At 36.0% G+C, this 12034-nt stretch overlaps 1 protein-coding gene across 2 annotated transcripts in view; it reads right to left on the minus strand.

The window, feature by feature from the left end:
• The window catches only part of ANAPC10 (anaphase promoting complex subunit 10), a 39738-nt gene that overhangs the window by 26396 nt on the left and 1308 nt on the right, over nucleotides 1-12034 (minus strand). Inside the window, exons 2-4 of one of the 2 annotated variants that reach the window (XM_065634731.1) lie at nucleotides 5895-6011; nucleotides 4303-4429; nucleotides 3385-3505 (exon numbers count right to left, since the gene is read on the minus strand). In XM_065634731.1, coding sequence (XP_065490803.1) covers nucleotides 3385-3505; nucleotides 4303-4429; nucleotides 5895-6009 — 363 coding nt within the window. In that variant the 5' untranslated portion in view covers nucleotides 6010-6011. The remainder of the gene's footprint in view (nucleotides 1-3384; nucleotides 3506-4302; nucleotides 4430-5894; nucleotides 6012-12034) is intronic. The other variant, XM_065634732.1, reaches the window with a different exon arrangement.

The following is a 12034-nucleotide window of genomic DNA, read 5'->3' on the forward strand; positions in this document are numbered from 1 at the left end:
TATAGAACTGGCTAATAAAAGAGTTCACAGGTATCTTGCTTCGCTGTGTGAAGTCCCCACATTGTAGGCTGACAGCAGAAGTCATAGAAACGACTAGATTAATATAACCTGAAATCCCACCTGCACTTAGCATCATAACAATTCATCTTATGGCAAGATGAACTGCTGACAACGTAAATGTCTTCAAGAAGTACAAAGGCAATAAGCAGGCAAGCCTTATTTGAAGAGACCAGAAATCTCTTGCAGCCAAGATTTCACTCATATCCTGGGTTATTTTCATATCTTGAGAAAGTATAATAACTTAAATCACATACTGAAGTCTGGATGCTGTTCCAAAATGCCTCTATAGACTCATCTTGCCCATTCAGACTGTTTGCACCATTACATGGGAGAACTCTTGAGTCTGGAAATGAGAAAATATTTGCTCTCCAAGCTTGACGGCTGGGATAAAAACGCACTTAAGTCAGAGGAGAAGGCTTACTGCACACATCTCAACTGTAGTTCCTCCATCTGAGCAAGGGAATAATACTGCCAGATTATGATGGCTGTTCTCACACATAGATGGGGTAAAAATGACTTGTTTCTCAGAGGGGACAAAAACTTTTATTCAGAAAATAATTTCACTTTTGGTTCCAAAAAGGACATGCCTTCATAACAGACCATACACTAAAGCTAATCTCACATTAGTGGTAAAACCTAGCCTAACAGCACATTGCATTGTTTTGAAAATTTCACCATTAAGGAGAAAACACATGGACACATCATAGGACTTTCATTAGACACTATGAGCTGGGCAAGCATCCATGGAAAAATATAAAATGATTTAGCTGGATTTCCCACCCAGTTAATCAGTCCTGAAGCCAATGGAATTATTGTATAATTAAGCAGATTCCTCTAAAGAGCTCATAACAGTTCTCTGCCTATGTGTCAGAAAAGCTGAAGAAATGAGAAAGTTTCAGCACTGCATAAAAATTTACTAAACACATTCTGAGTATCAAGCAATTTAAGAAATATGAAAATGTATAGCACTACTGAACATTACAGTGACAAAGTCACTTGTATTTTACAGCATTAAAGTATTGTATCTCATTAGTAAGCAGCTTGACCATATTTTTTTCTCAGTTTTGAAGTTAAGGCACATGAGCATGTGTTATGCATAAGGATTATTGCTCTCATGCAACATATTACAGCCATATTAATATACAATAAAAGATACTGGCAACTTGTTTAATTTACAAGTTTTTAAACTAAATACATTACATATAGAATCCTGTGTTTAGCAAGAAAAAAGCTAAAGAAATACTGCCTGAAAAACTGCAGAAGACTAACACACTTATTTCACATTTTATTGTTTCTATAGATCTTTAGTAACACATATAACCTCAAAAGTGGAAGTCTACCACTGTAGAAGAAACTTAAGTTATTGTGGTTGTACATATAATGCTGTACTAAACGTGATTATAAAAGGATAATCACGCACCTATTGCAAGAGCAGACTACAAGCACAAAATCAAACTGATAATTAAGGACAACCGTGACATCTAGTGGACACTCGGAAAACAGACCTGTAGCCTAACAAAAGATCCAGCTGCTTACTGTGTTACACAGTGTGCAACTCCCTAATTGCTGCGATGCAATTAAGAAGATTAAAAGGGAGAACTTGCAGCTGTTGAAAGTCAAAGTAACATGATTATTCATTTCTTTTCAAAAGAATATTTTTTTTAAAAAGTGCAAGACTCTTCCATCTAAGATTTAGGATAAAAGTATAGTTCAAAACTTGTGAGAACATGACAAATCATTGTAAGGATATAGACAGATACAAAGCACCAACATAACAGAGGCACATGTTTACTACACTTGCTATCTCCACTGCATCTACAGCCTTCTACTTCAAGTTGTTCTTGTTGGGACTTCAAACACTGAAAAACAAAGTCAAAGCAATAAAAATCCCAAAAGTAAAAATTAAGACCAGTATTTAGCACCTCTCTTTTCTCATCATTCAGATCCTTCTGTTATTATAATACCTGCCATATAAGGGAGGTAAGTTAAACCTTCTCAATATATAAGCCATTAGCTGCTGAACTCCAGAAAAGAGGAATCTGAAATATTAGGCTATGGTAACTCAAAATTAGCAAAGATACCCACTCATGAGTAACCCAATTAGTTTATAAAGTAGAGCTCTACACAGATCACAGATTTTAAGTCTGCTTTATCTACTTACCAAAAGGGTAGCAAAACTGAACAGTCAAAGCAAATCAAATCTGATCTCACTTGTTCCATCTTTCTTCCAGCTAGAAGTATCACCATGAAAAATACTGGTTTTGACTACTACACTTTTGTAAATAAAAACATTACCACCACACTAAAAATCTATGCCCTATTTGAAGTCTTAAGCAACAAACATCATCTTCACAGAAAAATATATCAAATTTTGCATCATATTGTTAGCAACAAAAACACTGCCTCCCTTCCAAAATTTCCACATCTCAGTGACTGTCCAGAATTAAAAAAAATATGCAAAAGATCAGAAACTATACTCAAAAGTAAAGCATAATTTATGAACACATCTGACCATAATTTACATTAGACTGCAATTTAAATTGTCATCTTGCTTGCTCTATATATGATTTTTGGAAGTTAGCGTTGCAATTCGTGTAGCTCTCACCATCAGTAGTGGCTAGAGTCACCTGTTAGCAAGTATGTAACAGATTATCACTTAACATGAATATTCTCTAACCAGTAGAACACAAAGAAACCTTTGCATAACTGATGATCAGGCCTTGTGTCCCAATTTCTTTTTTGCCAGAGTCTCAAAGTGACTTTTGAGTCAAACACTACCAGTTCATAAGAGCACATGCAGCCTCCTGAAACCAAAAATCCAGAGCCCAAAGATATTTATGCACCATACACCCCCATAACTAAAGCCCGTAGTTTTAAAATCTGATTCCTAGTAAGACTCAAAAACTGAGCAACCCATTCACAAAAAACTTGAATTTATGCCTTTTTTAAAGTCTAAAAATGCAAGTATTTAAAAGCTAAGTCTCCCTTTTGATGTATGCAATGCATTTCGTTTTCAGATGTTTTAAGTGAGATCAAAGCTTAACCAATTCTAAACGGTCCTGTTCCAGAAAACACCAGTCTTTATTCCATTACAGGATCTATATATACATCAAGTCTGCTATAACCATGTTGGTAATGAAGCCTGATACAAACAGAAAACAGCCTAGTGAATTTACAAGATTAAAAGCAAACACCAAAATAAACCCAGTCATTTTCCCCCTACAAGCATGCTGCCATATTTTACCTTCAAAAACAATTTTACTACATCAGATGCCCTAATGAGAGGATAATTTTGAGACAGAAAGCAAAGCATCATTGACCTACCCGGATTTCCTGGAGATTATGAAAATTATTTCCTACTCTTACAGAGATTTTGCTTGGAGTATAACTTTCATCAGATTTGTAGTCTGCATAAATACATAATGTCTTCACAGTTGTTTTTCTTCTGCAAGAAAAAAAAGCTATGTAAGCATCATAAATAAAAATATTCAGGATGAATTTGTTGCCAATTTGTAATAAGATTTAAATGTTTTTAAACTAAAAAAAAGTGTGTCTACTGATAAGAACTCTGTTGTTAAAGCAACTGGTGTTTTTTCACATTAAGTTATGCACAAAGTTGATTTTTACTTTTCTCCTTCATCTGCCTTCAGAAGTGTCAGTATACCAAGAAATACAACAGAAGGCCAAGATGCGAAATAAGCACTTGTTATGCCATGAAGCATATGTTTAGCTTATCAAATATGGGCTCTATTACTGTACCAAAGAGTTGTCCAGAAGGCAAATGAGGTTAGGTGCTTGTCACCTTTTTTATCCGAAGAGTCTGAAAAGAAAAAGGACTGAAAGTATTCTAGAGCTAGTCTTTTCTATCACAGCCAAACAGAATATGAAAAGGTTTCTCAAACAATCAGTTAAGTCATACAGGACTTCTTTAAAAACTATCATGTACCCTTCAAATTACACTCAATGACTGAAAGGACAAAAATGTTACTTTAGGTAAGTAAATGTGAAACTGTTACAAATTACATACCATTAAACATTCCTATTTGTTGTTTATTTGGGCATTTAGTAGCCATAATATTTGAAAATCTCATTTTTATAAATGCTATCTAACTGGCTTCTTGCCAGTTGGGTAATAGGATTAACAAGAGAGTCCTTGCACTTCCAAAATTCCTATCTTGGTGAAGAGTAATAAATAAGAAATTATACAACACACCCTAACACATACAGAGTATATTTTAATACCTAAATTGGATGTTCACCAAATGAGGCTGTGATCCATCTGACTGCCAGTAAGTTTCTAGATTATCATCTCGTAACTGATCCACTCCAAATCCTAAGAAAAAGGTGATAAGTCTTGAGTATCCCATTTCTGTAATGTAGACACAGACATAATTCTTCTACAGCTGTTACAAACTCAAGTATGTATCCTAAATTATAACACATAAGTAAATAAATCTAGATATCCAAGTTGTGCCTATGTTTTTGTGACAAAACAAACAGGGCATCTGTCAATCAAAGCTCAGTACTAGTGTCTTTACATTCTTCTCTCCTACTGAAACCTGTGGGGTTTGAAACCATTCAATATGTCCTTGAATTCCAAATGCTTAAGTAGTAATTCATACTAATCACAAGAATAGTACTTATTGGTTAAGCTTTTCCACCTATTCTATAATCAAATTGCTAAACTGAAGGAAAATCATTAGCAGAGACCATTCAGGTACAGATTGCCCAGAGAAGCTGTGGATGCCCCATCACTGGGAGTGTTCAAGGCTAGGTTGGACAAGGCTTTGAACAACCTGGTCTAGTGGAAGGTGTCCCTGCCCATGGCAGGGGGCTTGGAACGAGATCAACTTTAAGGACTCTTCCAAACCAAATCATTCTAAGATCCTATAATTTTATTTTCAAGTTGTTTACTGAAATATTTTTACTTTTTCAAACAAATAGTTAGAACAAGCAATAGATGCCAAAACCAGTATTCCTGAAAGCAAATGCTGTCGCATTTGAAGAAACAATTCCAAATCTTTATTTTTCCATTCCCTCATTATCTGTCCTTTTACTAATCCTTTTATTGATTGCCTACACTAGCTGCAGCTTTATTTCAGCAGTTGAAATTTAATCTGGAATGAAAAATTATTTTCACTCTGTTTGGAGTGACTAAACTATATCATATTTTTCTCAGAGTAAGATACCAGGATATCAGACCAAAGATGTTCAGCCTGAGCACAATATTGTGACATAAAGGGATCATTGACTCTAGGCTGCAGCAAGATACCACATCAATTCCCAACAGATGTTTCCAAAATAAGCAGTTCAACCACCTCAAATGAAAAGAATACAGATTTTCAGATATTTCGAGCAGCTATAAGCTATCATTAACTGCAGCTCAGGACCATTTATGATAGTTTACTTGCAGGACTTTAGGGAACTATACTACAATGGCAGAGTCCAAAGTTCAGACAAAACACTTAGAAAAACTATGCAGCTTGGCAGCCTAAGTTAAAAAATCAGAGATATCTAGGCAAAATGTCAAAGCATAAAACCAATTACACAGTGTCAGCTGTGCTTCTGCTCACGTGGTTTAGTTTGTCCACTGTGCAAGTAAAAAAAAAATCAGTTTAGTATAAAAATCAGTAAAAGATTTGTTTTTAATAAGAGATATGTCTTCATTGTAGGATTTCTTGCATCAAATATAGAGTAGGTCAAAATTATTTGTACGGCTTCACTACAGCAGTTTTACTGCTACACTCTATTGTTGTCTTATCAAAACAAAATATTATGTATTCTAAGAAGAAAAATGTACATTCAGTTTTACACATAATTTGTTGTGATTTTACCTGGCTTACAGGATGAAAGAGACCAAACTGCTTGTGAGCCTATTTCTCTAACAGTACCAGTCCTCTCTAACTGCTTTGGATCAGCACCAGGTGGTGTCTTGTTTGGGGTAGTCATTTCTAGTAAAAGAAAACAAACGAGTTAGTTGACACATTTTTAGTTTGATGGGAAAATTAAAGGATTGTATTCATTCATACAGAAGATTTAAATCTTTGGCATCACACTTACAGAATAGCCTACAGAATATGTTGTTTATACATATACACATATGTATACATTTTTGCATGTCTGTAGAACCTTTTATTTATATATAAAATACAAAACAAAAAAATCTTTAAGTAAGAGTTTCCACATGTAAAATTTGTGTCCTTAAAAATTCAATACCCATTTGGAACATTCATAAGACACATTTTATCATTCTAATTCACACATATAGAGTTAGTCAGGGTTTCAGGTTCTGGGTTTTTTTACAGTTTTGTTCGGTTTTCAGAAATTAAAACAGACTCTGATTTAAAGGCTAACAATACAACTTCATTTCATACACACACACACACTCTTAAGAGTTTTCTTAATCTGCAAGTTCAGAAGCTAGAGCAAACCTATACTCCTAGAGATAATTCTCCTTAAAAATAGGAGAGTTTAAACAAATCACACAGTCCCTAAATTGGTATGGATTGGCTATTGCCACACCCATCCATGGTACATTTCCTTAACTTCACAACTTAATCTGGAATCATTAACCTGTGACTTACACTGCTTAAGTAATCACATTCTCAACAATTAGACTACTACCATATATACTACAACATAATCATGTTGGTTTTCCCATAGTATAGAGCACCTCACTACTTCCTAGAATGTAGCTTGTAAGATTTTTTTTTTGTCAGAACGAAGGACTCCAAAGAAACATAAGCTCCATGCAAGGAACTACATTAAAGCTTAAAATTAAACAAAAAGCACTCAAAAGTCAGGAAATTAAGAGTCGACTTCTAATCCTTTGCTTACATGCATGATAGCATATTATGCTCAGCTAGATCTCGGAAGAAGTAGAATAGAACAGAATAGACTGGACTAGAAATATTTCAGTTGGAAGGGACCTACAACAATCATCTAATTCAAGTGCCTGACTAATTCAGGGCTGAGCAGAAGTTAAGCATGTTATGAAGGGCATTGTCCAAATGCCTCTTAAACACCGACAGGCTTGGGGCATCAACCACCTCTCTAGGAAGCCTGTTCCAGTGTTTGACCATCCTCTTGGTAAAGAAATGCTTCCTAATGTCTAGTCTGAACCTCCCCAGTGCAGCTTTGATCCATTCCCACATGTCCTGTCACTGGACACCAGGGAGACCAGCACTTCCCTCTCCACCTCCCCTCCTCAGGAAGCTGTAGAGCTCAACAAGCTCAATGAGCTCAATCCTCAGACTCATTTTCTCCAAACTAGACAAGCCCAAAGTCCTTAGTAGCTCCTTATAGGACATGCCTTCCACCCCTTGCACCAGCTTTGTTGCCCTCCTCTGGACACACTCAGGTACCTTAATATCCTTCTTAAATTGCGGTGCCTAGAACTGCATTCAGTGCTCATGGAGAGGTTGGACCAACAGTAAATACAGCAGGATAATCACTTCTTTTGACTGGCTGGTTATAGCGTGTTTGATGCACCCCAGGATGTGGTTTGCACCCCTGGCTACCAGAAGTCTTCCAGTACCTTTCCTAGATAGCAAATGAAGTACTGAACTAGGCTGGTATCCACAGGATCCCACCCTTACCCACCACAGAAATGACATAAGTCAGAGACAAGATTTTCCATGCAAGAATAGCTCAGCAGCTAAAATCTTTGTTGGACACAGGTAATTTGAATTCTGTAGTGTACATTGCTTCTGCAACAAATATTTTCTACTGGCCCTTGCCTAAGTGGTTTTTTTTTTTCCATTTTGTAAACACAGTATTGAGACACACTTCCAGGGTTTTTTTGTTAATTTCTCACATACAAGACTGCAATCCTGACTACCATAAAAAAAATCTAAGGAAATAATTACATAGGTAGTAAAATCTAAGTACTGACAAAAGCAGGTCACAAACAGAACACCTTGCTCAAACAGTCTTCTCAGAAAATTGGGTTGAACACTACACAACTAATCTGACATATCACATATATATTCATATAATACACAGATATACTACCCCTAATGCTGACCAATTAAAAAAAAAGCACTCACGCAAAAAGATGTTTTAGAGTCTTGCCTGCGCCAGAAGAGTTCTGTTCAAAAAACCCAAACTATTAAAAATTAAACAGGCAATCCATTTAACAATTCCTATAACAAGACACTAGCATATAAATCTTCCCTAGTTACTGTATTTAAATATTGCATTCTTGGTTTTAAAGCTTTTATCAGGTATTTACAATAGGCTCTTTAAAAATATAGCTGTTCTCTATTGAACTGGCTACACAATAAACCTGTTAATCTGTTCCACAGGTTATACACTAAAATAGAAAATAAATAACTTACTCTAGTTCAGGGGTGTCAAACTCATTTTCACCGGTGGCCACATCAGCCTCATGGTTGCCTTTGAAGGGCCAAATGTAATTTTAGGACTGTCTAAATGTAACTACTCCTACATTTAGACAGTCCTAAAATTACGTTCAGTCCTTTGAAGGCAACCGTGAGGCTGATGTGACCCCTGGTGAAAATGAGTTTGACAGCCCTGCTCTAGTTGCTAGTTAGCACGACTTTAAATGTATTGATAGCAACTTCAATAAAACACAATACGACAAGTATTCTAATCTTCTAAGAATCTAAAACAGTCGGGGCGGGGAGAGGAGGAGGAATAAGAAAAAAAAAAACCCTCACAAACCACTTAGTTCACAGCTACCTGAAAAACATTTTGCATAGGATCACAGAATGATTTGGCTTGCAAGGGACCTTCAAAGATCACCTAGTCCAACTTGGATCCTACATCGAAATTCAGATTACATTTATTAAGCATTGGGGAGACTATTTTCCTGTACTCATTAATTTTAAAGCTCAAATCACCTACTAGTCCAAACTCTGCACTATTTTGTTGCTTTTGTGACAACAAACCAACTAAGAACAGTTGAGTTACACTGAGTTGGGAAAAACTCAACTTTAAGACTTTTAGAAAAATCACTATGATTTTCAAGTATGCAGAATCCCTTAAGACAATGATGTTGACATATCTTAGAAGCTTTAGTGCACACAGGGAGGTCCTAAATAACTTTACATTGCCAAGATTTGCATTGCAGTGGTTCACAAAATCTTGAAGCACACAAACATTTTGGGGGTCTGCAATACACAGCAAGAAAAGCCATCCAAGTTTCCTACTGTCTTAAACCAGGTGTTTCCTTCTACCTAACAGGCAAAGCTACTCAAGATCCAGCTCTTAACTCCAAACCACTGCTGGCAAATAAGTTAGCCACAAATTGTGCATTAGTGATGTGAAAGACTGAAAATCCTTACTATTTAAATTAATATGTTGAAATAATCGCATCAGTTTTTCATGACAACTCCTGTTTAATGAGCTTTGTAACAATACATTCTGGATAGCTTTGCTGAAGCTTCCCCATTCTCTAATAATTTTTAAAAAGCTGATAAAAGTACTAGGGAAAAATAACACAGCAACAGGTCAGCACACTCAAGTAACACTTTGACATTTTACTAGTGCAAGTACCTCATTTTGGACAAAACACAAATACTTATCATTAAAAGTAAAACCACACTTGCATCTAATTTAAGTCACCAAATAAACGCAAAAGAAAAGGCAGGTCCCACACACATACATTTTCTTAGCTCAATAAGATAATAGAATGAGATTTTTTTTTTTCCTTTTTTCAGGCTGTGTAAAAACAAGTGATCGGTATAGAAGCTTTTTCATCCTTGATATGTGCTGAAAAATAGAAAGACACACTGCATCTACAGAAGCATTGGCTGGAAACATCTCCAATTTTCCAATTCAGTTATTCCAAAAGATCATTAATAGGCTGCTGTTTCCTTATTAGCAATATTAATATATTAGTGTCTTAGTGACATGATTGATGCCACACTTTCGTTTTGCCATTTTCCATTATACGGTATGCATATCCTTTGACCAAGACAAGGCGACAGCTAAGTTTTTGCCCCCGTCCTTCCTTGAACTCTTTATCCCTTAGCATCTTCCTCAGAGAAGTTTGCTCCTTTTCTGAGAACATCCCTGTGAAGGTTACAGCCATTAAAGATGTTTTAACAAATGTACAGTTTATAAATAGAACAAATGGATTTAAATGGTTCAACAGTCTGTCTTTCACAGTCAAAGCAGACAGGTCATTCTCAGTATCCCAGTGGAAGACAATTTTTTAAAAAGGTGCATGCCTGCAAGCAAACCCTTCACTAATGCACACACTTCTTCCACAAAACACTGGATAGGAGGCAGAGGATACATTGTGGTCCTTTTCCTACTAAACCTCCATAATAATCCAGGCTCAAGGAAACTTTTGCAGATTCCAAAACAGTTTTCTGCAATTAAAGTTTCTCATTCCACCGCATTAGTAAGACAGAGAGCTGTTTAAGTGCACACCTGTATGGAATTCTGAGACACCAGACTGTCCTTAACAGATACTTGTCCAGCCATTTACTTGTCTGGCAAAAAAGATTTCACAATCTTTGTGGACAGCCAGCTTCAGTGTTTTGTCAACATAAAAGCCAAACATTTTGCTCTGAAATCCAACCCAAATATTACCTTCTAAAAACCATCATGATTTCTTCTTTTGCTCTACAGATAGCTGGAAGACTAGTTAATCACTAGGCTTTATCTGGCACCTCTCTTAGAGATGTGATGGCATTCATCAAATTCGCTCTTAGTTTCTTCTTGTGTAGTTTGTCTATGCCTTTCAAGTTTCCCTCACAAACCAAGTTTTATAAACCTAATATTCTTGCAGAGTCTAGAGATCTACATACTATGGTTTAAAAAAAGCCATACCATTTTAGCTAAGGCCCTTCTTCAACAGAGCAGAATAATCACTTTCCTTGTCCTTATATTTAATCATGCCTGTTAACATGCCAAAATAACACTTGTCTAGTTGACAGGACATCATATTATAGATTAATATTTAGTTTACTATGCACTAAAGATCTCAAATGCTTTTTTTTTGGGATATGGTTTGCTGTTCAGTAATACCCTTTCAACTAATTATGCCTTTGATTTTTCCTGTGTTCTCTTCCTCCCTCAGTTCTCGTTAACTGAGCTTAATTACACTGATTTCCAATCCACTATCCATCTTCTCAAGATCATTTTGAATTCTGACCCTGAGCTGTACAGTGCTTGCAATCCTTCCAACTTAACAAAGTATCTGGTTTTGTATTCACCATTACAGAAAACAATGAAAATACATTCAAAACAGAACTCCCCAGGAGGACACTTCATGAAATCCCTATTTAAAAGTGAATTATTTACAAATCAGCTTCAAAAGCAATTTTTCAACCAGCTGTACAAGATCTCACAAAAATTATTTTTAGCTTGTTTTTAACAATGTCAACCCAGACAATGGCAGAAACCCTGTAAAACTCAAGACAAACCACTTATATTCCCTCTTCATTAACTGTATTGTCTACTGTCAGAAAAAAAATGCTTTGATCCAGACTGCTCTTAACGAACCAAATTAGTCCATTTCCTGTTTGCATGTTGCTTTTGTCTTCTACTTACTGACAAATTCTCCTCCCAACCCATCTGTGCAGAATCTTCCAGGGGATCAAAGTTTAGCTAGCTTTACTTTTTAAATTATTGTTCTGATTGAATTCCCATCATATAATTTTATTCGATTTCAGCAAGTATTTGACTACAACTTTTCCATCAAAACTGAACAAAAGCTGCACTGACTACTCCAGCATTTTTGCAATATCTGTGATTTACAAGACTGCTTTCCCTGTTCTTCTTAAGAGAAGGGGATTTCATACCTTAGATTCCCCGACTTTCATACTTGCACGACCCATTTTACCTCACAAGCTCTTTTCCCTGCTCTCATTTTCTTTGTATGGATCCTGGTTGGTTAAAGGCATTTAAGGTCTCAAGATCTTTCCAGAAACTAGCCTCTTACTATGCTTCCTATTTTTTATTCAGTTGTTTCAACTACCTCACCTGTACATTTGATCCA

Source organism: Caloenas nicobarica, chromosome 4, assembly GCF_036013445.1.
Source record: "Caloenas nicobarica isolate bCalNic1 chromosome 4, bCalNic1.hap1, whole genome shotgun sequence".
Taxonomy (NCBI): Eukaryota; Metazoa; Chordata; class Aves; order Columbiformes; family Columbidae; genus Caloenas; species Caloenas nicobarica.